The following is a 26712-nucleotide window of genomic DNA, read 5'->3' as shown; positions in this document are numbered from 1 at the left end:
TGCCTCTTCTGGGAAGGATGCAAGCAGGCCCTGAGCACAACGGCATTCTCCCCTACTGCAGTTTCCAGCAACTGGTATTCAAAAGCACACTCTTTCAATGGAGGTAGGACATAGTCATCCTGGCTAGTAGCTACTGACAGCCTTATCCTACAGGAATCTGTCTAGTCCTCTCTTAAAGCAATCAAAACTGGTGGCTATCACTACCACTTGTGGGAGCAAATTCCCATTCAACTATGGGCTGTGTGAAGAAGTTACTTCTTTTTATCTGTCCTGAATCTTCTGGCATCCAGCTTCATTTCATTGGATTTTTATTCATCTGAGAGAAACGACAGCTGTGGAAGAAGGCGAAGCAAGAGAAGAGATAGAGGGGGTGGGCAACCTCCCCGCTCCATCACAGTTGGCGTGACCCATTTACAGATTCATAATTACTAATACTCTTACAAAACATTTATTTATTTTTTTGGTATGCAATGTGCAGACTCATTGACAGGCCGGGAAGAAAGGCCAGACACACTAAGTAATGGGAGGGCAGAAAAGCATAAAAAACAGCTGGAAGCCAGAATGTGAACATATTCTTGGTGATAGTGATACTTTTTCTGAAAACCTGGGAGATGGAAGACTAATGGGTTGGAAATTGGGGCAATCTCACAGTAAATTTGGGCCGCAATCCTCAGGTCACATCCTCCAGACAAGCCTATGGATGATAGATGCTAAGAATGTAGGGACAAAACAGTCAGCTTATTATTTGTATGTATACTTTGCCTTTTTGCCAAATCTTTTCTGAAGAGGATGGCAGTGATAAAAGAAGCCATAGTTAACACATACAATAGTAACAAAATTAATAAAAATGAAAATATAAATAAATATATATAGTACAGTAACCTTAACAAAAAACCTAGCAAAAAAGAATTTGCAACCACACCGTGAAATGTAGGTGTTTGAGATACACTTGTAAACCTCAGTGGGTCTCACTGGAGAGAAAGTTCCGTAACACCAGAACCACTGCTGAATTGGTCTTGGAGCCAATACTCAAAGGATATCCATTTGCAATTCTCTTATGAGTACTGGCTCCCAGTCTCAAATACAGGAACAAACATTTAAAAATTAGTGAATAGTGTGAGAAATACTGCAATTGTCTTCAATAACACATGCCAGGCCTAAAGCTTTATCTGGATTATACCACTTCAGACTGTAAGGGGAGCTTCAAAGGAATGACTGCTCCTGCATACCATTATTAAAAAATAAATAAATCATTGCATATGGAAAAATAGCATGTCAGGAAGAAGGCTAGTTTATTATATACAGGAATATATTATATGCTGTACGGAGGAACACCCCATTATATGATCCCCCATCAGTGGTACGGGCCAGAGACAAGCAGACCACCTCCATAAGGACTAGCTCCAAACCGCTGCTGATCAAATCAAACTTTGCATCAAATCAGGGACCAGTCCCCAGAATTCCCCACGCCAACTGTTTTAATCAACTAGGGTTGAATGTGTGGTTAACACATCTCTAGATTGTACACATTACTTCAAAACAACAACACAGGGCTTCTACAGCTAGTGTGAATTGGCTAGGTGGCCCTTTGTCTCAACTTAATCTGGTTGACAGAGAAGTTGTGAGGCTAAAATAATACTCTAGTGTTCCTGAAAAGAACAGGGTGCAAATGTAATAAATCTTGAAAAGAAAATGAAAGAGAAAGAAGCACAAAGTTCCTTACTTTTGAGCCAAGGTCAAATTTGAATTTGCTCGTGTCTTCTTCACCCACGGCAGTGGCTTCCATTCCTTTGGTCTTCATAGCATTGTAAAGAACAGAGGTGATCTTTAAGAGCTCCTTCACTGCATAGCCATCTGCTTGGTAGAGCTTCTTGGTGTTGAGCTTGATGTGAGCTTTTGTCGCCTATTAGAAAACCAAAAATAAATGCCGATTTGTTTTACTGTATTTTCTGTCCCACCTTTCTTCCATGACTGAACTTAAGACGATATACATAGCGTTCCCAAGCAGTCTCCCATCCAGATCTGGATCTGCTTTGGCTTTCATAAAGCTGCTTCATCATGTTTTTGGCCATGCTCTGGGATCGCCAGATTCTGAAGAGGCAGATCTCAAACACCTTCTCCAAGAACACAACTTATATATCTTAGCGAGTGTTTCCATTTTTAAAAGACGCTTTTGCCCATGCAATAGTTGTAACACAGTAATTCAGATTGCAAAAAGACAGCTCAAGCCGTTCCCTGATGCTGTCAGGATAAAAATGACCCTTATACAGCAAACGCCCTTGGCATCAAGTGGTTCCTTAATTAGCCCAAAGAGAAAACTCAGCACAGCAAACTTTGTTAATCTACTTCGCCAGGGGTGGAACTGCAGCTGATCAGACCTTTGCTTAACTGGCACTTAAGTGCTGCCCACCCGTGCCCAGCTTCCACACAGAGGTCAGTGGCTTCCCAGCCCCACTGTGAATTGCTGTAATGAGATCATTTACCTTAATGAATTCTTCCCTTTCAATGATTCTTGTGGACAGGCAATTCAACATTTATCTATTAAATTACTCTGTTTTGATTTCTCTCCCTGGTATGTGCCATGAAATCAATCCAACACCTCTCCGTGAACACACATAAACATTTACCATCTGGAAATTAAAAGGAAGGGTGTTGAGGAGGGGAGGGAGTTCCACAGTGGGGATCATCGGGAGAATGGAAGGTGCTGGCATGGAACTGTATGTAGCAGTTCAGAGTATGGGAAAAAAGCCAGAGGGGTTTCAAAATGGAAAATATTTATAATTAACGAAAGAATGGAGTAACAAGTAATAATAAAGTAGCAGGTTTGCATTTCAATATATTTACCCTTTGCCAAAGAACTGAAAACTCTTCACTTTTGAATCACACTTCTTGGAGTAACAACCCTCTAACCAAGAGTGTTGTTACTCAAATGCCTGGGTGCATGTAGCAGAATCACAGTTTACAGGAATAGCAAACTAATGAAAGGAAGAAAATAGGGGGGGGATATTGGGGCTGCCATCTATGGATAATTCTCCAATTTGTTTCTGAACAAGTATGAAGTGAGATACAATCCTGAGATCTTGTCTATCTTCATCTATTTTATTTCCACAGCTTTGTTGCTGTTTATACAGTAGTCACAGCTCGGGTGACTTGCATTTTGTATTGTGTACACATATATTTGCATATGTTGACATGTTTATGTTTCAATAATCACTTCTGTTTTGTTACTTGGGTTCCTGTGACTTTGTCTTTTAGCTACTCATAGTTCACTCCATGACATGAGTGGATACTCAAGGAACTAAAATCATAGATGGGGATGGTGTGGGCCAGGGTGGTGGAAGAAAGGTTGCCTTGAGAGGCTCTTGGCAGAAAGGTGACATATCCCCCTGCTAAGCAAGATGGAAATATTTTCACACCGCAAACATCAGTGCCTGCAGACAACACAATTTGCTTTGGACAAACCACTAGAGAGAAAAAGCAGGGAAAGTGCACAGCAGGAGGAGAGACCTGCAAAGAGGAGGTTTCAACAGCCCAGGTGAAGTTTAGCCCAGACAGTGATAAAAGCTTCAGCAGGGAGGTACAACAAGGAATGGCTACTTTAGAAATGCTGAAACTGAAGAAGAGGAAAGATCAAGTGATTGCCTGATGTGAGGATTACATGAAACAACCTCAGCAAGAATAGAGAAAATGTAATTGCTAGACTAAAAATGGCAATTCTTTATAGACACTGAAAAGACCTAAGCAATTTTTGAGCAGCCCAGAAAAGGAAGAAGTGGTCAGCACGCATTGGCAAGAAAAAGTATCACGGGCAATTGTTTAAAAACAACAACAAGCAAAGTGTTTTTCCTTCTATTTCTTTCAGCCAGAAGATTGTGAAGTGTTGCTTCATGACAGCATTGAGTGCAAAGTTTTGAAAGAAATTGTAATTTCTATATTGGTAGCACCTACAATGTCAGTTTCACTGGGAGGCTGATGGAAAGCATTCTGAAGGTATTGTTAAAAACCGAAGTGCTACAGATCCATTTAAAAAACGAAGAGGAAAAATCAATAATTGTTATGGAAACAGAGACCAAAGTTAGTAATGAGAAAAATAATGTACTTTCTGTATTTCTCAAAATAGCAATAAAAGTGCCAGTCCTATAGTTTAGAAATCAAACACTTGAGCGATATTCACATCTGCTACCAGCAAAACATTTGCAAAGGTCAACAGTTCTTCCTAGTCTATCGCTTTAAGATTGACTCAATTACACCAGCAACATTTCAGAACCTTCATCTTATTCTGGTACCCACTCTCGTTCGTTTTAATTTCTACTGGATGTACTCCACAGAACAAGAGGAAAATAAAACTATCCAATATGGACAGCAGAAGCAGTGTGTAAGACTCACTTCCAAGGAAATTTATTTTCAATAGTAGTAAATCAGTGCCTTGACCTTGCTTGGTGATGTTTCTGCTTTTTAAGATGCTGTCTAGGTTTCTCATTGCTTTTCTCCCAAGAAGCAGACGTCTTTTAATTTCGTGACTGCTGTTACCATCTGCAGTGATCATGGAGCCCAAGAAAGTAGCCGGGAGAAATGTTCAAGAAGTGCACAAACAGGACATCTAAGGCAACAGAGCTCTGCTGGTCCTGCTGCCCATCAACTGCCTCTTAATTGGAAAGTTTCATTTAGCTAATGGCCAGTGACAGGCACATCCTTCTCTTAATGTTACCTCAGCCAGAGGCCATCACCCCATCTTGCAGCAGATCATTCCATTAATTTAATTATGCTAGATGTATGGATGTACTTTTTGTGATCTGTCCTGACCCTACGGTAACCAATTTCACTGGATGACCCAGTTCTAGTATTACAAAAGACAGAGAAATTTCTATCTATGCATGATATGGAGAAAGTGGATAATTTGACAACTTTTTATCATGTTGCCCTTAGTCATCTTTTTCTAACATAAAAAGCTCCAAATGCCTCACACCTTTCCTTGCAGGAAAAATGCTCCATTAACCTGATTATTTTGCTGCCATTTTCTGTACCTCTGTATCTCTACAGTTTTCTTTTTTGAGATGAAATGACTGGAACTGGGTTGAGTACAATACTGGGGTTTTTAAATTTTCAGTCCCTTTACTAGTAATCCCCAGTATGGAATATGCCTTTTTCACAGTTGATACTCACAGAGTTGACAATATTGTTGAGCCCCAAGATCTCTTTCCTGGTTAGTCATCATCAGTTCAGAGGATGGCTGAATATGTCACCATATATGTGAAGTTGTGGTGGTTTGTGCATAACTTTACACTTAATTATACTGAATCTCATTTACTGTTTTGCTGCCTATTCACCCAGTTGGAGAAATCCTTTAGGAGCTCTTCACAGTCTACCTGAGTTATCACCATCACCAACTACTATACATTTTAGAATATGGTTCTCTGTGCATTCGGATGTCTCTTGAAATATCATCACCAAGCTCAGCATGAGGGTTCCCATGGTGGGGGTGGCAGTTTTTGTCAACACTGGGATGCCAAACACCACTGTGAATTAAGATGGCAGTCCGAAATATTACTTTAGTGTGCCTTCACCTCATTTTTGGCTGATTTCAAACTTGGCACGAGGGTTCGTGTAGTGGGGCAGTAGTTTTATTTTGGGGGGGTGTATTTATTGAAGATTTTCTTAGGTTACAAAAGTACATACGTCGTCTCTGTTTTCAGATCATAAAGTCCTTTTTTCAGATCATTTATAGTCAATGTGAGACTTTAATATTGTATACAGTATAAGGTTGGGAGGGAGACATAAGGGGGGTTGAAAGAAGGGGATGGCAGCAGTTTTTGTTGACAATGTGCCACTGGCCACCATTCTGAATCAAGATGATGGACCAAAACATGACTATGGTGTGACTGCCTGATTTTTTGGCAGCCATTTTGGATGCTGCTGAAGAAATAGTTGCCCTGCTTTTCAACATTGTACCTAGTAATTTATTTTTTCTTCTTCCAGGACCACAGCTACATTTTCCCAATGCCAATGGCGCTGATGTGTACCGCAAGTCCAACCTTATCAACCAGACAACGCTTCACAAGCCCATCTATTACAGAGCCAAAGCCATAGTTCTATGTTAAGAGTGAGTCATCGCATTACACCAATAGAAGGATATTTATAAAGACCGAATCATCCGCTGTCAAGAAAGTCTTTAATATTTTCAGTCTCAGGATCTATATTTAGCCTCCACTTGCAACACAAGACCAATTCTCCTTAGTGTATTCCTGGGCAGTTATTTTAAACCTATAGGAACCTTATTTTACATTGTTTTCATTTGGAATTAAAGTCACAGTGGAAAGGATGTGTCAATCAATAAAATGCTAGCAAGACTCGGCAAGACGAGACCTGCTGGTCTCTCCCCCTCACTTCATGGTAAAGCGTAAAATAAATAGACTCACCATAAATTGAGCAACTGCTTTAATGAAAAAGACCCGATCCTGCTCCGTATCAACATCTGAAGGAATATCAGTCTGAGGCTCATACCTGCAAAATGAAACAGCTCTAACAGTTTAAAAGGTATGCTGCTAGAACATATTATTTTACCCAAATGTTTCAAACTGACAAAGAACTTTTAAAAAGAAAAACACATACTGAACACATAAAAATCAACACAGGCAGTCAACAAAAGGCAAGAGTAAGAGCCCCAATACATCAAGAAGCAAGAAACAGATCCCAGGCCAGTGCAACCACTCACTGGGAAGTACAAATGCCCTCTGAAACAAGACAGTCCTAGCTTGACCCTAGAAAACGAGCAGCAAGAAGGGAGTTGTAGAGCCAGTTTTTTGCAGTCTTGGAGGACCACTACAATAAGGTCCCACATGAAGACGAACTTTGTATTTGTGGTCAACCTCAGGTGGAAGACATTCTGAAACCTTCATTCACAAAAGCAAGCATGTATACTCTAGCAGAAATGGTCATGTTTCTTTTGCATGACAACAATAGTTTTGTAACACAGAAGTGGTCTTCTATGTACTAGCCGCAAAAAGAAAAATCAGGAAAAGGGATTTAGATGAAATCGTTATGAATTGTTGTGGTGATTTGGAGGCTTAATTCGAAATCAAGCTGCATATGAGTTTGTTAGTGTCTCTGGTAACCTCTCTCTTACATCATAGATCTTGGCTCATATTATTGATGTATTATTATTATTATTATTATTATTTATTAAATTTGTATACCACCCTTTTCCTGTAGCTCACCTGTAGTGTCTCACTAGGGTGGATGTATGATCTGTATTGTTCTATTGGTACTGTTGCTGCAGGTTTGTCATGGCCTTCGGCTAGAGCAATAAACTTACATTGTGTTTGATTTGAGAAAACAGTGTGAGGCTATTTTAATCTCAGTAACATGTATGACTTTGAACTGCGGAAGAGCCAAGGGTTTAAGTTGCTCAAGTATGAAAGAAAGCTTCAAAGATGTTCTAGAAGCAGAACCGATGCTATTTTTTGTGGGCTTGAGATCTTGTAGAAAAAAACAGCATCTAAAGTTCATCTATAAGCCTGTTCTTTTCCAAAGATCCAAGTATTCCTCTGGTAATTATCACATTTTATCTGATATTTGCTTTCAAATGAGGATAAAGTACCAACCTTTTCACCAGCCAAATGAGTATCTCTGAAACCAGCATGAAGTTTGGAGTGCGAAAGTTCTCCATCGAGATGAGCCGGGGATAGCCTAGAGCCCTCATCATCTCAGTAAAATCTTAAGAAACAAATATGCAATTTTTTAATGTATACAGCATCATGATCTTCTGTCCTTACATCTCGATCTCAAGGGCAAAACAGCTTTTCCAATTATACATGGGAAAGGTATCTTGTAGATCATACATATATTCCCTAACTCACTAGTCATCAACTAATGGATAATGACCTAATACTAGGCCTATGGTGGGTAGCAGCAACAACAAAACTTTCTTTCTAAGAAGAGAAAAACAGCAGACTGTGATAAAGAAAATGGCTTCTGTGCTGCATTTACCGGTAAATGTTGATCCAGTGTCTGTGAAGTCTACACTAAAGCTCTTCTTGTGCGAACTATTATTCTCAAATAGTTGTACCCTGCAATGGTCAACCCTTCCTTGACCTTCTCTCATGGCTTTCCTATGAGAACTACCAGTGTGGGCAAAGCCAGGACAGCAATTTCAGAAACAGGGTTAATTCCAGTTGAGTTTATGGGCACTGGACATGCATAATGGCAAAGGACAGGAGTTTTCAAGGGTGCTGCTGAATCTGTGCACCACATTTCAGAGGAAGAAGTGCCAGCAAATTAAAACGAATTGGCTGTCATCCTGTTGCTTTCCATAGTTCATTAACTAGAAGGACAGTGTTTATTGTTTGGCAACTGGGGAAATTTGACAGGAAATTAGTAACTAACTGATGTTAACAAGTCAGTCACAAGTCTGAGAAGAACAAACTGAATTCAGTTGTGCATAAAAGGTAAAGGGACCCCTGACCATTAGGTCCAGTCGTGGCCGACTCTGGGGTTGCGGCACTCATCTCGCTTTATTGGCCGAGGGAGCCGGCGTACATGTGGCCAGCATGACTAAGCCGCTTCTGGTGAACCAGAGCAGCACACAGAAACGCCGTTTACCTTCCTGCCGGAGCAGTATTTATTTACCGGTATCTACTTGCACTTTGATGTGCTTTCAAACTGCAAGGTTGGCAGAAGCAGGGACCGAGCAACGGGAGCTCACCCCATCACGGGGATTCAAACCACCGACCTTCTGATCGGCAAGTCCTAGGCTCTGTGGTTTAACCCACAGCGCCACCCGCGTCCCTTTCAGCTGTGCATAGATATCAATTTTTTTTAAAAAACTACCAAAGAGAACTACAGCACAATTTCTGATCTGCTTTTTAATACACGAGCCATAAATAATTATGTGTACCTATGATGATGGTGCCTGGGACTGCCTCTCTTCAGAGCTCAAACTACCAAAGGGACCAGCCCCTGTAATTTTTGTGTGCCAGCTTGTTCATCAAATGCAGGGATAGCCAATGCTGAGCATTTCAGAAGTGCTGGACTACAGCTCCCTTAATCCCTCACCACTGACAATGCTGGTCAATGAGTTGTAGTTCAAAACATCTTCAAAGCACCACACTGGTTATCAGTAACCTACTGTTTTTAGAAGACTAAGGGGAAAGGACATGACATTGGAGGTAATCCAGAGTTGAGGTTTGTGGGTTTCACAGGCCCCACTTTTCCCCATATAACTCAAACAATACCTTCCTGCCCACTTGCCATCTTCAAAATATCACCTCCCTCTCTTCTTAAAAATCTCTCCTCAGAACCTACCTTTTACCTGCAGTCTTTCCTTGCAGCCTCAAATCAGAAGTGTGAGACCTATGGGTCCTCCATATCTTGCTAAACTAAAACCTGCCACCATCACTGACCATCAGCCATGCCAGATGGGAGTGATGGAGGCTGGGGTCCAAGAACAACTGAATAGCCACAGGTTCTTAATCCCTGCCTTTGATCTCTGCACCTGAAACCAAGACCAAAATACTGCAGATTTTAAAACTATAATTTTAGCCATTGTTTTTGATTATGGTCTTATTGGATTTTATGTTGCAAGCAGCCACCTTTCAAGGAGGAAGGGCAAGTTATAAGTAAACCCATATGCTTCTCCTGTTTACTTCCCTGCTCCAGTCAATCTTCCTTCCCTCCATATTTTGCAACTGTTGTGCTTAAATTTGTAAGTTCCTTGGGGAAAGGACACCATCTTATTATTACATAGGAAATTCCATGCACATTATTAATATATTAATAACAATTATTTACACATCACCCTCAATATACATGGCATTTTGCAGAGGTTATTGTGCCAATGTGAGATCTGTACACAAAGCTTTTGCAATTTAAACTTTGACAGGCAGAAACGTTAAATGTAAGTTGTGGCCAGGTTTTGAAAAGAAGGGTAGAAAATGCAATTACATGTTTTAAGGCTTGCACAGATCTGAGGATGAGTATTGGTGGATTAAGCCAGAGGATTCCAACCTTTTTGAATCCATGGCTCCTTTGACCAACTACATTCTTTCTGCGGCACCCCTGTGGGGCTCAGGAGCCCAGTTATGTCACCCCTTGCTTGCAGAGCTGGCAGCCTCTCACTCTTTTTCAAACACCATCCCTTGTGGAGTGTTCCCTCAGCCTCCTCTCCTTTCCCCTCATCTTGGGAGTCCTCAGGGCAGCCGCTGCCACCGCCCCTGGTTTCTAAGCTGCCCCCCCCCAAAGAGAGGTGCCTCCTCACACTGCCCCACAGGTGCCTTGGAAGATGATGCCCCCAATGGAGTCCGGTGAATGTGAGGCCAGGACTTACTTTGGGAGGCAGCAGTGGCAGCAGCGGGTACCGCCAGGCCTGCATGGCAGAAAGGCTCCCTTTCAGTGCCGGGCACTCAGCTCCCAGGCAGGGATTGTACACAGCAAGCACAAGGAAAGCCAGCACAGTGCCTGCCCGGCCTCCCACTTGTCTGTCCAGACTGGCTGGCTGGGCTCCCTCACCCACTGGCATGCTGACTCCGAGGCTGCCTCAGTTCCTGGCAACCAGCACCCCCTGGCCAGCCCCAGAGGCACCATTTGCCTGCAGAACTTGTAGCCAGGGCTGCTGCAACAAACAGCTGTGCAAGCCTTTGGGTGGCAGAAACGTGAGAAGGCATCAAAGGTGGCACCCCTGACCATCCTTCAAGGCACCCAAGGTGCCACAGCACACTGGTTGAAAACCACTGGGTTAAGCAATAGGCTTCATGGCAAAGGCGAGTTTTGAAGGGTCTGGTAAAAGTGTGACCCAATAGGATTTAATACAGATCCTCCTGAACTACCACAATACCTGAGGTATGTTCGCATCCCATGTAACTTAAGACCCAATAAGAGCCACATTTATGCAAGCCTTCTGCACAAGATGTGATTTTTAGCATGCATTCTATAGACACAAACATAAGCTTTGAATTCGTAGTGGGGTGGATCACGTGTAAAATTATGCAGATTTAAGAGGATTACAAGGGACGTGGGTGGCGCTGTGGTCTGAACCACAGAGCCTAGGGCTTACCGATCAGAAGGTCGGCGGTTCGAATCCCCGCGACGGGGTGAGTTCCCGTTGTTCAGTCCCAGCTCCTGCCCACCTAGCAGTTCAAAAGCACGTCAAGTGCAAGTAGATAAATAGGTACTGCTCCGGCGGGAAGGTAAACGGCGTTTCTGTGCGCTGCTCTGGTTCGCCAGAAGCAGCTTAGTCTGCAGACTAACGCTGGCTCCCTCGGCCAGTAAAGCGAGATGAGCGCCACAACCCCAGAGTTGTCCGTGATTGGACCTAATGCTCGGGGTCCCTTTACCTTTACCTAAGAGGATTACAGACATGGTCAACAACAGGCCTGATCAACTTTGGGAGCCAATGTGAGCAGACGCGTGCTGGACTACGGTCAGGAAACCCAGATTCAAATCCCCCTTTAGCTATGAAGCTCACTGGGTGACCCTGGCTAGTCAAGAGTCTCTCAGCCTAACTAGCCTTCCTCACAGGGTTGTTGCAATGATGAAACGAGAGCGCGGGATGGGGGCGTGTAGGCTGCCCTGAGCTCCTCAGGAAAGGTGGAATCGTAACAATGATTAATAATTAACTCCCACATTGGTGGTACGATCAGCGATGCCCGGGAACAGATAGGATGTTGGACACTGCATCTCTGTGGAGCTATATAGCGGGCAGCCGTTCCTTCAGGCACATCGGGAAGACAGAGGACGGGGAGGCGGGTGGGACTCCAAACGAAATAAAGGCAACTCGACTCACTCCGGAGGTCGCGAAAGGACATGGTGAGTCCAGGAAACGCTGCGAAATATCCTCTGCTGTTTTGACTCACTCGGCTAACGCTACACTCGCCGAGGCTTCCCCGCGCAGCTTTTCGAGACCAGGCCGCGGCGCTTTGGTCGCTATGACAACAAGGCTACGGCGCGCCGCCGGGCTCAAACCGCGCAGAAAGACGAAGAAACGCCTTTGAAAGAAACGAGCGATAAATCGAATGCCAGGCACAGACGCGGAAATGGGCGGGGCTAGCCTAGAATCACAGCTGCTTCTGAGGCCCTGTGACAAGAGAGGGGCGTGGCTTAGCTGGTCGTCGGAGACAGCCATACAAGCAGAGTTTTTTATTTGCATACGTCATGGGTGTAGGCGGGGGGGGGGCAGCTGCCCAACCCTAAATCAATAAATATACATAGCAAACTAAGGTTCTGCCCTCACTAACAAAAGGCCTGCCCCCCTAACAAAATCCTGGCTATGGCCATGGCGTACGTTTTATCTGCATTTATTTATTTATTTTTAATCTCTACCAGATTTGCAATATTTACTTTATGTGCAATATTCCTAGGCTGCCTTTCAAAAAAAATTATAAAAACTTTACCAGTCAATCCCTCTTCCTACAGAACTCTGGGAATTGTAGCCACGTGAGGGGACCCATAACAAACTACAATTCCCAGCATTGTTTGACAGCAGCTATAAAGCTATAAAGTGGTATGATACTACTTTGAATGCATGGGAGCCTTATTCTGAGCCCCAGCTGCTGACACATTCACTATGAAGGTACACGTTGACACCTACATGCAACATAGAATGAATCACATTCGTTTTGTGCCAGAGTAGCCTTAATGGTAATCTTTGCAAAGGAATAAGTGTCTGCTTGCACTACAGTATTGTTGTTCTTGTTGTTTAGTCGTTTAGTCGTTTAGTCGTGTCCAACTCTTCGTGACCCCATGGACCAGAGCACGCCAGGCACTCCTGTCTTCCACTGCCTCCCGCAGTTTGGTCAAACTCATGCTGGTAGCTTCGAAGACACTATCCAACCATCTCATCCTCTGTCGTCCCCTTCTCCTTGTGCCCTCCATCTTTCCCAACACCAGGGTCTTTTCCAGGGAGTCCTCTCTTCTCATGAGGTGGCCAAAGTATTGGAGCCTCAGCTTCAGGATCTGTCCTTCCAGTGAGCACTCAGGGCTGATTTCCTTAAGAATGGATAGGTTTGATCTTCTTGCAGTCCATGGGACTCTCAAGAGTCTCCTTCAGCACCATAATTCAAAAGCATCAATTCTTCGGCGATCAGCCTTCTTTATGGTCCAGCTCTCACTTCCATACATCACTACTGGGAAAACCATAGCTTTTACTATACGGACCTTTGTTGGCAAGGTGATGTCTCTACTTTTTAAGATGCTGTCTAGGTTTGTCATTGCTTTCCTCCCAAGAAGCAGGCGTCTCTTAATTTCGTGGCTGCTGTCACCATCTGCAGTGATCATGGAGCCCAAGAAAGTACCGTATTTTTTGCACCATAACACTCACTTTTTTCCTCCTAGAAAGTAAGGGGAAATGTCTGTGCGTGTTATGGAGGGAATGCCTACGGGAGGCATGCCTACGGATTTTCCTCCTCTAAAAACTACGTGCGTGTTATGGTCGGGTGCGTGTTATAGAGCGAAAAATACGGTAAAATCTCTCACTGGCTCCATTTCTTCCCCTTCTATTTGCCAGGAGGTGATGGGACCAGTGGCCATGATCTTCGTTTTTTGATGTTGAGCTTCAGACCATATTTTGCGCTCTCCTCTTTCACCCTCAATAAAAGGTTCTTTAATTCCTCCTCACTTTCTGCCATCAAGGTTGTGTCATCTGCATATCTGAGGTTGTTGATATTTCTTCCAGCAATCTTAATTCCGGCTAGGGATTCATCCAGCCCAGCCTTTCACTTCAGCATTAGAAGCATTTATGTACCTAAGCACCGGAAATTATGTTCCTAGTCCCCTGCTTCTCTGCACACCATTCCTCCTTATCTTCAGTAATCTAATGAAAGTGACAGCTCACATCATCACAGTTTCATAACAGATGCCTTTGACTAACCTCTTCTGAGATACTTTTGTTGGAGTGATGGAGGGAAGCTGCTAATCTGAAAGATGACAGGATACTTTCCGAATTTCTTCAATGATTTATTTCCAAACTGTGTGCCACAACACATTAGTGTGTCGGCTGCAGTGTGTAGGTGTGTTGTGTGAACGCTCCCCGCACTCCTCCTGGGGCTGGAAAGGGGTTAGTTTAATCTCTGGTTGGCTAGTAAAACTGAATTACCGTGTCATGAAACGATGCATGTCTAAGAAGTGTGTCACCAACATGAAAAGTTTGGGAAGCTCTGATGTACACAATTCCTCCACACACAGTATGCTCAGTTGGGATATTTTAAAGGATGGAAGTCGGGGTGTGTGTGTGGCGGCAGCAAGGGAGTCTACCTACTTATTTTAAAGGAGGCTTGCCTAACTAGTTATTATCTTGGGCTTCCATACTGAACTTTTACTTACTGAATTCTTTATAAAATGCTTGGTGGCCATTTTGGTATACTAGAATAAAAAGAAATTGAAATATTGATAAGGTGATATCTTAATTGGGATGTTAAAGCTTTGTATGACTTTCTTAAGGCTATATACACTGGTACCTCAGGTTAAGTACTTAATTCGTTCTGGAGGTCCGTACTTAACCTGAAACTGTTCTTAACCTGAAGCACCACTTTAGCTAATGGGGCCTCCAGCTGCTGCCGCGCCGCCGGATACCAAGTTCTGTTCTCATCCTGAAGCAAAGTTCTTAACCTGAAGCACTATTTCTGGGATAGTGGAGTCTGTAACCTGAAGCATATATAACCTGAGATACCACTGTATTGTGTTAAACAGCAACAGGAGCAGAAAAGACCCAGCGAGCAATTTCACAAATGCGGAAAATGCAATTTCAGAATAAAAATACTATAGAAACCCCCCACCCCATGACTTATGAGATGATATGTATGGGATGGGATCACAGTAAGTATGAGTACAAAAGCTTCCATAACCCCTCGGATTTATCTTATCTTATTTTTTTGTTATTAGGTCCACTTCTTAGCCTGGGTGCTTAACACTGAATATTGGCCTGTGAGGAGACACAGTTTGACATAATCTGTGAGGGGGCTGTGAATGGAAATGAATACAAATCTTATAAAGCACCAATAGACCTCCGGTGACCATTCTTCCCATGGAAGACAAATCTGGGTAAATGCGGCACTTCAGGGACAAATCACTACTCAGAAAAAGTAGGAGGGCTATTATTATAATTAATATAATTATACTAATTTATTTAATTATACTAACATTATGCAATTGTCCAATTTCTGTTTCCACCCAAAACCCTCTTTGCAGAAGAAAGTAGTGATGGGATCCTTTTTCATCCTGGCATGCACCCAAGCACCCACCCCGCCAGGACCAAAATAATGATCAACACCTGGCCAGCATTTACGTCTTGACACTAAAGGAGAGAAGAGCTCGTTGTGAGGCGCCGCCGCAGCCTCTGCTCATAAATGAAACATTTCCCTCCTCATGTCAGCAGCAGCTCTAACTAGATATAATGAAGGCACTGGTTTGCCAAGTCTTCCTCCAGAGCGCTTTGGCTGTCAACCTTAAACCTGTCTGCAATTCCATCATGGGAGCCTTGCAAAATTCTGGCATTAGAGGGGCAATCAGTGGCTGGTTTTTCGGTTATGAGTCGAACTGAGGGGCCATTTGGTCATCAGAGGTTTGCATCATCAGGCACCTGCCCCACAGTTCCTCCTGTCTGTCCACTTGCTTCGCGGCCTTCACTTGTCTCTTCTCCTCCTCTCTGGGCAGGGGTGTGGATAGAGCCCAGAGGGGAACCCTCTCCCTACCCTGGCTCTCTGCCGATTTGTGCCAAGTCCTGTCTGTATAAAGTGAAGAGCCTGGAGTGCACAAATGAACAACTGGGAAATGGGGGCAATATGCACCCCTTTAGCCATTTCTTAACCTTATTGAGATTGCCAGTTGGACCCAAAAGGAATTGAGGCTGTAGGAACAGCATAGGCAATTTACGTGAGTGGTTCCTTGGAGGGAGGAGGGGAGGACTTCTAGGAGCTGCCTGGACGGGGTCTTGTGCCACAAATAAATCTCCTTCCCTGGAATCTCTTTCCCTGAATTCTTTTGCTTGGCAGAGAGATTTGTTAGGTGGGGTGATCTGATGCAAAGGTAGTGTACTCTTAAAATTAATAATTATGTAGGTGAAAGAATTTCAGCAGATGCAGCTTTTCATACAAGGTACAAAGAAAACCAGCTAAAATTCTACACAACAGTTAGAGACACAGGAGTCCTGCCTCCCTTTATATTTGGCCACAAATGGGTAGTCTCATGGCCCTCCAGGGCTGCCTGTCTGGCCCTTGGGACCCTCCCCAGGTCACACAACCTCCCAAGCCACACCCCTCACCAACCCTGCTTTGCAGCCTAATTGAGGGGTTTTGCAAGGCTGGAGTGTATCTTTAAACTCTGGTGATGCCTCTTGCCTGTCTGGATGGAGAACACAGGTGTGTGTGTGTGTGTGTGTGTGTGTGTGTGTGTGTGTGTGTGTAGAAGCCAGCCTACCGTACAAATAGGGATGTGGGTGGTGCTGTGGTCTAAACCACTGAGCCTCTTGGGCTTGCTGATCGGAAGATCGGCGGTTCAAATCCATGCGACAGGGTGAGCTCCCGCTGCTCTGTCCCAGCTCCTGCCAACCTAGCAGTTTGAAAGCACACCAGTGCAAGTAGATAAATAGGTACCACTGTGGCAGAAAGGTAAACGGCGTTTTCGTGTGCTCTGGCTTCCGTCATGGTCCTTCATGCGCCAAAAGTGGTTTAGTCATGCTGGCCACGTGACCCATAAAGCTGTCTGTGGACAAATGCCGGCTCCCTCAACCTGAAAAGCGAGATGAGAGCCACAACCCCATAGTCGCCTTTGACTGGACTTAACCATCCAGGGGTCCTTTACCTTTTACCTTTACTGTACAAATGTAAAATACACACCTGTTGCTCCACCCACTTTTGCCCCTAGCTCCACCCACCATTGGCATGTGGTCCCCAGAAAGCTGCTATAAATGGAACACGGCCCTCGGACTGACAAATGGTTCCCTCTCCTGCATCTGGTCATCATCATCATCATCATCATTCCTGCATTGCAGGGGTTGGATTGGATGGCCTTTGGGATCCCTTCCAAATCTACTAATTCTGTGATTCTAAGGGAAAGCATCATGGCAAAGAGTGTGAGGAGACTAACTCTGACTTACAGCCCTTGCCCAAAGAACAAGCAGCAGCAGGGATCTTTCTTCCCCTTTCCCTGTGTGAAACAACATTACAATAACTTTATAGCAGGAGCAAGTGCTTGAGTTTGCTTTTCTTCCCTCCAGCCCCCTCCCAGTCACTTTTGTGCTGTGCCTTTTAGATTGGAAGCCTGAGGGCAAGGAGTTTATGATTGATTGTTGTGAGCCACTCTGGGAGACTTTTGTGGCTGAAGTTCCCTCTCAAAGTGCTTTTAAGAAATAAATGTTCCAGTTCCAGGCAGACCAATGGACTACTAGGGCTGTCTACACATTTAAAGCCCTCCCTCCTCCCCAAATCCAGGGACCTGTAGTCCAGGGAACTCAGAGCTACAGTTCCCAACAGCCTTAACAAACTGCAGTTCCCAGTATTCTTGAAATGTGGTGGTGGAATAAACTTTAAATGTGCTTTAAATGTATGGCTTGTATGCAGCCCTGGTCCATCGATGTGCCCTGAACACCCAATTTCTAAAAGCATTTTGAGTGTGCTTTGAATGTGTTTTAAATATATGGTGTATATGCAGCCTGGGTGGTGCAAGGAATGTGTTGCATAGGTCAAGTGTTCCCTTTTACTATATGTTTAATTCTACCATGGGGCACTTCCAGACAACCCACCGTCCTGATGTATTTTGGGGGATGTTAGATGATGTTGGCCGCTTAATGAGCATTCATCCTGATTTGTTTGCAGGGAGAGTAGATGATGCGGCATCAAAGCGAGTGCTATGTCATACTTTCCAGGTTGGTTGTGTAAGAGGAAAGACAAGCAGGATGGAGTGCTCCTGTTTTGGATTCTGGCCAGCCAGCCACGACCTTCTCCATGTTACTCCATTCCATTCTACGTCCCTCCTTGGTTACTGCCTCCAACATTCTTTCAGCATGTTCCATTCTCATTGCAGTGTTTCCAGAGTATCCCCTCCCCTTCATTCACCTGCAACAATGATCTTTTGCACTTTATAAACCTCATGGTTCCTCTCAACCTTGCTAATATCTCCCTCTTATGCATGTGTGCATTGCTAAATAAGGTACCACGCTCATAGAACGAGTTTGCTATTAGCATATAGAATAGCCAGAAATTTGCAGAGCTTTACGTGGAAGCAGCTAAGCCTAGAGAACACAGAATCTCCCTGCCCACAGACAGTGCATCTCTGAATATCAAATACTAGGCAGACAACAGTGGAAAGCTTGTGGGTTTCCCAGAAGAATTTGACTGGGCATGATTGGAAACAGGATACTGGTCCAAGGGTGAAAAGCACATGTTTCGTCAGCAAACACAAGTTCCGAAGCCTGTGGTTGCCAAATAATATAAACATGGGAAGGTGGCATTTTTCAGCAGCGAAGCAGCGGTGGGGAAGGGGAGGTGTTTAACCTACTTGTCAAAGTGGCCTGTCAGGATTGGGCGAACCCAGGATCCAGGATCCAGCCCACCAACAGAAACAGCAGCAGAAATTGCCGGTGTTTATGTCCACAGTGGAAATCAATCCAGAGAATTCAGTCCATATTTACTGCTGTTGTTGTTACTTTCAGTCCACAACTGATTAAGTCAACACCCCCATTTGCAGAGTTTTCTTTGTAGTGAAATGAATGCAGCAGAATAGCATAAATGGCAATGTAAGTTATGTAATTAATTACATAAATTATGTAAGGTACGTAAGTTCACTACAGCAAGCAACACTCATTCATTGCATTTGTATCCTACCTTTTTCCTCTGTGGAGCTCAAAGTGGCATACGTAGTTCTCTTCATTTTACCTGCACAACCACCCTGTGAGGTAGGCTGAGAGTAAGTGACCGCCAGCCCAAGGTCACCTAGGGAGCTTCATGGCCAAGTAGGGATTTGAACCCTGGTCTCTCTCAGGTCCTAGTCTGACACTCTAACCACTACACCACACTGACAGAAGACAAACTGCAGTGGAATCAAAACACGGCTGCATGTGACAGGGTGGAATGGAAAATGGGGGTGGTTTGTGGTTTTTTTTAACATCCATATCTATAAGGACTTTTCAACTCTGTGATTCATTTTCACCCCAGTGAACCCTGTTTTGTTAATTTCCCTGCAACGGTGGAAACAACAGTTGTGTTAATCTTCCCTGTTCAAGCCAGTTGTGAGGGGCTCTGCCCTCTTCCTTGCTCAGAGTTCAGAAGCTGGAGAAACTTCAGTTCATTATGGAAGTCTATATGAAGAGCAGCAAAGCTTACCTTCTTGTCCCCCCCCCCATGCGTTCCCAGCCTATAGCTCATTGTTAAGACTTCTTGGTGTTAGAATGGAATAAGATTTTCAAGAGCATTCAAATCTCCACGGTGTCATCTTTTTTGAAGAGTTTATCCTCAGCTGAAAATTTCCACTTGAGCTGTGAAAGAGGCGTAGGGAGGGCTGCTTTTTCTACGGATGTGAAGCTTGTTGAATGAGGGCCTCCTCTGTTTAGGATAACTTACTGAACATGAAACATTGATGAATAGCTTTGCATATAATGGAAGCCCTAACCTTTTGTCTTCATTTAGGGAAATTACAATCCAAACAATCTGGCCTTGGAATTATCTGCATGCAGGGAAGCTCACATACAATTACTCATCCCCATGTTAGCTGCATTCTGAAGATCATGGTATTTAGGTTGCTAAAAAAGAGCCTATTGTTGTTGTTGTTTAGTCGTTTAGTCGTGTCCCCATGGACCAGAGCAAGCCAGGCCCTCCTGTCTTCCACTGCCTCCCGCAGTTTGGTCAAACTCATGTTAGTAGCTTCGAGAACACTGTCCAACCATCTCGTCCTCTGCCGTCCCCTTCTCCTTGTGCCCTCAATCTTTCCCAACATCAGGGTCTTTTCCAGGGAGTCTTCTCTTCTCATGAGGTGGCCAAAGTATTGGAGCTGTTATGCTCACTCAAATTGGCCATGAAAACTACAGGAGCATGGGATGCACCAGCTCAGTTACTGAGGCTTCATACCTACAGCATTTTATTCTAGAATCAATGGAGACTTATTTCCCCCCACGTAGTTCCACCCTTCTATAGTTTCCAGCACCTGTTGCTCAGAAGCATTACTGACTCTGACCAGGCAAGATTCCAAAATGTCTGGGTTCACATGTAAGGGGTATTATAGGTAAAGATCAGTAAGCCCAACAATAAGCCATGGCTGTGATTTTCACTAGCAAATCATAGTTAAGGCGCCAGTTTGGTTTCCCCCATAAAGCTATACCGTGTTTTCTTAACTAAGGTTTGTTTAAATCATGGTTCAACATGGGTAAACCAAGCTACTGTTTTTATTATGCCCAATGTATGTTTCCAGGTTGTCCCTAACAAATGAATTCCTTAATTCTGAAACAGCTCAGTTTATTTCCTATTTTTTCATAATGCGAATCTACATTTCTGTTCCCTACTCTGTGGACTCCTAACCTTATTCAGTCTTATTAAGGTGACATGGCAAGTACAATGCTACCTACACAGAGGGGACTAGGGACCAGATCTCACTTTTTTGCCCCTACTTCCTAATGCAGCATTTTCATCCAAAATGGCCCTGTATCTACTTTTATAGGGTTTCAGTACTTACACACACACACACACACACACACACACACACACACACACACTCTTTGCATTATGCAGGAGAGCTTAAGTGAACCCAATATATAGGATTTTTTCCCCTTCTGTGTCTGCTGAGCTTCTCAGACATTTCTGGGATTTTTCCACTTTTCTTTCAGAAGCGCCTGTGGCTACATGGATTGCAGTGTCAACTTTTCTGCACTCAATGGTCTTGTCAGCCTATCCACAGGAACAAGAACAATTGAGTTTCCCAACTGCCTGGCTAACTTTTGAGATGAACAATACATCAAGTTGCCAGGCCAGGATCTTGAAATGCGGGTTGCCACGAGGGATGGAAAAATTTGTCCATTTCAGTTTCTTACTTTTCCAATCTAAAGTTTAGTTCTCCACACTCCCATAGCAATGTACAATTTAAAAACCAAAAACCAGTCCTCATGAAAATTCATCAGCATTTTAGCGTACATTTCTCCTAATATATGCAAGTACTTCCCCCAAATTTAATGCATTCTTGTATGTTATTTTCACTAATATATGCATTTTATGCACACATTATCCTAGTACAGTGGTACCTTGGGTTAAGTACTTAATTCATTCCAGAGGTCCGTTCTTAACCTGAAGCACCACTTTAGCTAATGGGGCCTCCTGCTGCCGCTGCGCCACCAGAGCATGATTTCTGTTCTCATCCTGAAGCAAAGTTCTTAACCTGAAGCACTATTTCTGGGTTAGCGGGGTCTGTAACCTGAAGCGTATGTAACCTGAGGTACCACTGTATATGCATTTTTGTACACATTACATTACTGAAGAACTGCATTGCAAAATTCAGAGAAATGCAGAATTCAGAGAATGGTTGTGTTTGGGTTCACATATTGTTTCAGAAAGTGAAATTTGGTAGGTTCACCTGTAAATGTGAGCTGAACCAAATCCCTGCTCCCCCCTCCCAAATTCCTGGCTGCCATCAAATGTGTAAAAAGCGAGGGATAGGTGACTTCAAGTAGCAATGCTATGGGCACAAAGGGGCTGCTGAATCCTTTCTCTGACCATTGTTTTTGCCCTGCCCCTCAGCCTCCTCTACAAGTGTTAACTTCAAGCTTTGAGTGATGGAGGAAGACTGTGATCAGGAAAGCAGCACAGGATGGAAAGAGTTAAGCTCCCCTCCTAAAGCAGCAGTGTCCCATTCTAGGTAGCACCCCCAGCTGCTACTTACCAAAATGTAAAGCAATCCAGCCACAGTTCTCCGTTGTCCATTTGCCTAAATAGTTTTACGTGTGCCCCACTATTGCTCCAGAATTCACAGGGTTCTATGTTCGTTATTTTGGCAATTCTCCATGTGAGCTTTTTGAATCTTTGAAATGTTTCGGCTTTGATTTTCTCCTGATTTGCTTCCACCACCTGATTTCCCTGCGCCACCCGCCACGAGCATTCATTTTGGCATCTTGTGAAAGGTGTTCTGAATAAATGAGAGCAGGGAGGGCTGGGAGCCCAGCTTCAATCAGAACACCTGAAGGAAACTTTGCAAGTGGCAGAAAGAAAAGGTTCAAAGCATCCAGAAGAGCTTGGGATCGCATCCTTGGAGACGTCATTTTCTGCTCAATGCACTTAAAGGATGCAGCATTATCACATGCATTAGAACATTAACTTACACATCATGATTAAGGTTGTGATAAACTTTTAAAGCTCCGAGTTCTGTTACACATTTGATTATTCTTGGCATGGGGGTGCTAATCCTGTACACAAAAATGGTATGCGATAAAGGGCAGGTAAAGCATCAGCTGGGAAGAAGTTTTGAGCCCTGAAGGGTGATGCAAAGCAGGTGGAAATTTGAACAAGGGAAGCAAAACCCTTTAAAGGACCAGCTAATGTAGGGTGTCTTCTTCATCGACCCAAGACTCAGGAGTGAGGCAGTGAGGTGTAATGGTCAGAGTGCTGGACTATGGCCAGGGAGACCCAGGTTCAAATAGTCAGCCACAAATCTCATTAGGTATCCTTGAACTAGTCATATACTCGCAATTGAAACAACCTCACAGGGTTATTGTGAAGATAAAATGGAGGGTGGTGGTGGGGCAGCCATATTGGGTGCCCTGAGTTCCCGGGGGACTCATTTATAGGATATAAATGTTGCAAATAGTCATGAGAATGAGGTCTGCTTAAACATTGGTATGGGTTTCCTATGAGATTTCAAGGTGGATTATCATGAGGCAATACCCAGACTTGACAAAGTAACGTTAATAGCCTAGCAATGGGAACTAATTGTTAGACTGTTTTTCTCAATAGCTAAGAAATAACCAAAAGAGGGCAAAATGCAAACCCTGACCCCTCCCAGATAAGGATGCTGTACAGTGGTATCTTGGTTCTCGAACTTAATCTGTTCCGGCAGTCTGTTCGACTCCCGAAACCATTCGTAAACCAAGGTGCGGCTTCCGATTGGCTGCAAGAGCTTCCTGCATTCAAGTAGAAACCGCGTTGGATGTTTGGCTTCTGAAAATCGTTTGCAAACCGGAACACTTACTTCTGGGTTTGCGGCATTCAGGAGTTGATTGATTCAGGAGCCAAGCCATTCAAGTACCAAGGTACCACTGTATTCCAGATGTCACTCTATAAGGAGAGGCTGCAATGGAAACAAGAGGGGTGGGCATCTCAGGGTCGGCTGTCTGTCTCCCTAGTAGCTTGTTGATGGAGCAGTGGACTTTAGCTGTCTGGTGGGGAAATTTCCGCTGTTTGCTCTTTGTCACCTCTTCACATACTGTATATATGTAATGCAAGTTTTACAAAATGCCTGTAAGCCTCCAGTGACCTCCTTCCAAAGGAAATCAACCCCTGGAACATCTCACTGTTTGAAGAAGTGGGGAGAATTTAACAGTGTGAAGCCGATCAAAGGCTCATTTCCCATTAGAGTACTTTCTAGTCTGGCTGAAAGCAGCTTTCCAAGGACTCCAGATCATGTATTCTGCAGCTCTTTCTGGGAGACCCTTGTTAGCTGGAGATGCTGAGGAGTGAATCCAGGACCTTCTGCTCCAGCTCACAGTAGTTCTCCAACATGATGGGCAAAAGTTCTTTCCTAGCCACGCAGTTGGAGAGTTTCTAACCAGAGAGGTGCCAGGGAATAAGCCTTCTGCATGTGCGGCACACACTTTCCCAAGTGAGCACAACAAGGCAAAACATGGCTAAGTTAGGGCCATTTGCAATGTGATGCCCCATGCAGCAACACCATGTGAAACCTCGCAGGAATCAAACAATGGGTGAGGGAGAACTTGCAATGCAACCACTGGTGGCTGATGCCCATTGGAACTGGTGGAAGACAGGAAGGCCAAGGGTAGGTGGAGCTTAATCCAATGACAGGCACAGCCACCAATGACAGGTGGAGACAACTCAGTCTAGTTCTGTCCCCACCCCTACCCCACTGAATTCTCTTTTTGAAAATAATTTTTATTTGATTTTAACAATACTGTACAAAGTTATAAAAATCCAAATATATATCCATATACAGAGAGTTCTTCAAATCTCAGGACTCCCCCCCCCACCCCCTCCACAGAGTCCAATTTTAAGCATTTAAAACTGCATCTTCTTCCAAACTCTCAGTTTTGTATCCATCCATATTCTCCATGGTAATTGTTACGCTACAAGTGAAATCAAAATCCTGCCAATGTTTCCATCTGCTTACAGTGGTCTCTTAGATAACTTATACCCCCCCCCCCATTCTTTGATAAAGCTTTTGTCCTCTTGGTTCCTGAGTTTTCCAGTCAGCTTTGCCATTTTGGCACAGTCCATCAGCTTGGTTTGCCATTCCTCTCTGGTAGGGACCTTGTCTTCTTTCCATCTCTGGGCTAATAGCATTTGGGCGGCTGTTGTTCCGTACATAAAGAGTCTTTTCTGGTCCTTTGGAATGTCGGTACCTGTAATTCCTAATAAAAAAAGCTTCTGGTTTTTTAAACAAAAGTTATTTTAAACATTTTTTTCATTTTGTTATATATCATATCCCAGAAAGCTTTTATCACCTTACAGTTCCACCACATATGATGAAAGGTACCTTCTGAGGTACCAAGGGCAGCCAAGGCTGAGGAAAGTGACAGTCAGGGCCACTCCTGGACTGCTTGTAAGGTTGAGGGCAGGCAGGCTGGTTCTGGGCAGACGGAGGTTGATGGGGCAGTGCCTCACTCATCCTAGTGGAGCAGCCTCCATTGTGCTTCACCACACCACCACTCTTGCTCTCAGTTCAGACATTCAGCTGCCACCAGTGACCAAGAGCTGACGATGTTCACAATCAAGTCATTCAAAAAAGCTACGTGCAAGGCCTGCAAGGAAGCTGTCTTGTTTTGTACGCACTGGGATGCAGGACATGAAATTCACAAACTGATACCATTTTCTGAACTTTTATTTTTCAGTGCAGAAAACCCATATAATCTCTCTCTGGTCCTGTAGACCAAACAACATGATTCTTATCACCCTTCATCGCATCCTTGTGCAACCCATGTCTCTTCTTAATAGCATTACGCTTAAACCCACCCCCCACCCCCACAAAACTGTTCTCTGATCACATTATCAGAAAGGTATACCTGGAGCACAGCAATTTTTCCTGCTGTCATTTATAATGTTCAGAGTTCAAGGAGTTTTTTAACGTGCGCTACGTGAGCCACTTGCGTCCAAGCTGGCTGCTCCCAGATTTGAGGTACACATCTTCTCGACACCAATACCAGCATCGGGATTTGTAGAGGAAATCAAAGATTTCATTCACAATTTTGTCCATTTGTTCATTAGAACACATGGGATGCATTGCCGGATCAGCCTGTCTAGTGGATCAGCCTGTGGCCTGGATCCATTGGGTGGGTTTAACCCAGCCAGGGCCAGCTCCAAGTCTGGGTGGGTCCTGAGTACAACACCCCCCAGTGTGTGTTTGGGAGTGAGGTCTCCTCCATTGAATGGTCCTGTCCTGATCTGTGGTGCAATGCAGCAAGGCAAAGCTCACTTGGGTTGTATGACAAGGCAAGGTTCAGGCTAGACATGAGGCAAGGTGGGGTGAATTTCAAGAAGGATACAAGACAGGGTTCAGGTTGCTCCAAGAAGGAACATACTAAAACCGAGCCCTTATGTCATGACTCCTGAATCTAGCAACAATTCTGACATAGCCAGAGGCTGCAGAGGCACCAGCTAAAGTTCAGGGCTCTGAGCCAGCTGCCAGAGATCAGGAGAACACTGCAACTAGAACTGCCAGACAGAGCACCCAGGAGAACCTCCTGGACCACCAAGGCCAGAATCCAGACCTTCACGGGCACCTGCCCCTGAAGCTGAGGAACCAGATGCCTCACCTCACACATTATCAGTCTGGCAGTCCGCTAAGAAGCAGGCTATGCAACAAAGAAGGTTTGTCCATCTTCTGGCCAAAGGGTTGGGCTATTATTTTTTTTTCTTTAAGAGGGTGGAGCCTAGGAGAGGTGGTCTGGAGGCAGAAGCTTAAAAGGCATCAGCCTGCTCCCAACCATTGAGCAAGTGGTTCTCTTGGAGCTGTCCATGGTCCTGCAACCTCTAGCCATCCCTGCTGCTTTGTGGGATCTGTTTGTTGTTGTTTAGTCGTTTAGTCGTGTCCGACTCTTCATGACCCCATGGACCAGAGCACACCAGGCACTCCTGTCTTACACTGCCTCCCACAGTTTGGTCAGACTCATGCTGGTAGCTTCGAGAACACTATCCAACCATCTCATCCTCTGTCGTCCCCTTCTCCTTGTGCCCTCCATCTTTCCCAACATCAGGGTCTGTGGGATCTGTTACTGGACCATATAATAACAGCACCAGATGCAGCTCAATTCTTACTGTGCTGCATAAGGCTGTTCTGCTTAAAGGGACCCAGTCTTCTCTAGTAAGCTTCTTCTGCAAGAGAGAAGGGGAGGCTCTGGTTTTCCAGGATCTTCTCAAGCAGAGTCCTCTGGGACTGAGGATGGCTGTGCTATATCCTCAGGCCAGGGTTGGGGGCATTGCCCTGCAGGGGCATCTAACAGCAGCACTAATCTAACAGCAGCACTAATGTGCCCCTATGTGCCCTTCATATTCTCGCCTCCATCGCCCAATAAAGAGGGCTCTGACT

At 44.3% G+C, this 26712-nt stretch overlaps 1 protein-coding gene across 3 annotated transcripts in view; it reads right to left on the bottom strand.

Moving 5' to 3' along the window:
* CLUAP1 (clusterin associated protein 1) overlaps nucleotides 1-11966 on the bottom strand; it is a 55798-nt gene extending 43832 nt beyond the window's left edge. Inside the window, exons 1-4 of one of the 3 annotated variants that reach the window (XM_053364646.1) lie at nucleotides 11777-11965; nucleotides 7602-7713; nucleotides 6417-6501; nucleotides 1724-1903 (exon numbers count right to left, since the gene is read on the bottom strand). In XM_053364646.1, the coding sequence (XP_053220621.1) occupies nucleotides 1724-1903; nucleotides 6417-6501; nucleotides 7602-7713; nucleotides 11777-11798 (399 nt within the window). In that variant the 5' untranslated portion in view covers nucleotides 11799-11965. Of the gene's footprint in view, nucleotides 1-1723; nucleotides 1904-6416; nucleotides 6502-7601; nucleotides 7714-11776 lie in introns of all 3 variants that reach the window. The other 2 variants (XM_053364647.1, XM_053364648.1) reach the window with 2 other exon arrangements.
* Between the last annotated feature and the right edge of the window lie 14746 nt (nucleotides 11967-26712).

The sequence above is a fragment of the Podarcis raffonei genome, chromosome 14 (assembly GCF_027172205.1).
Source record: "Podarcis raffonei isolate rPodRaf1 chromosome 14, rPodRaf1.pri, whole genome shotgun sequence".
Lineage (NCBI taxonomy): Eukaryota > Metazoa > Chordata > Lepidosauria > Squamata > Lacertidae > Podarcis > Podarcis raffonei.
The sequence above is the reverse complement of the archived record's forward strand: the minus strand, read 5'-3'. Positions and strand labels throughout refer to the sequence as shown.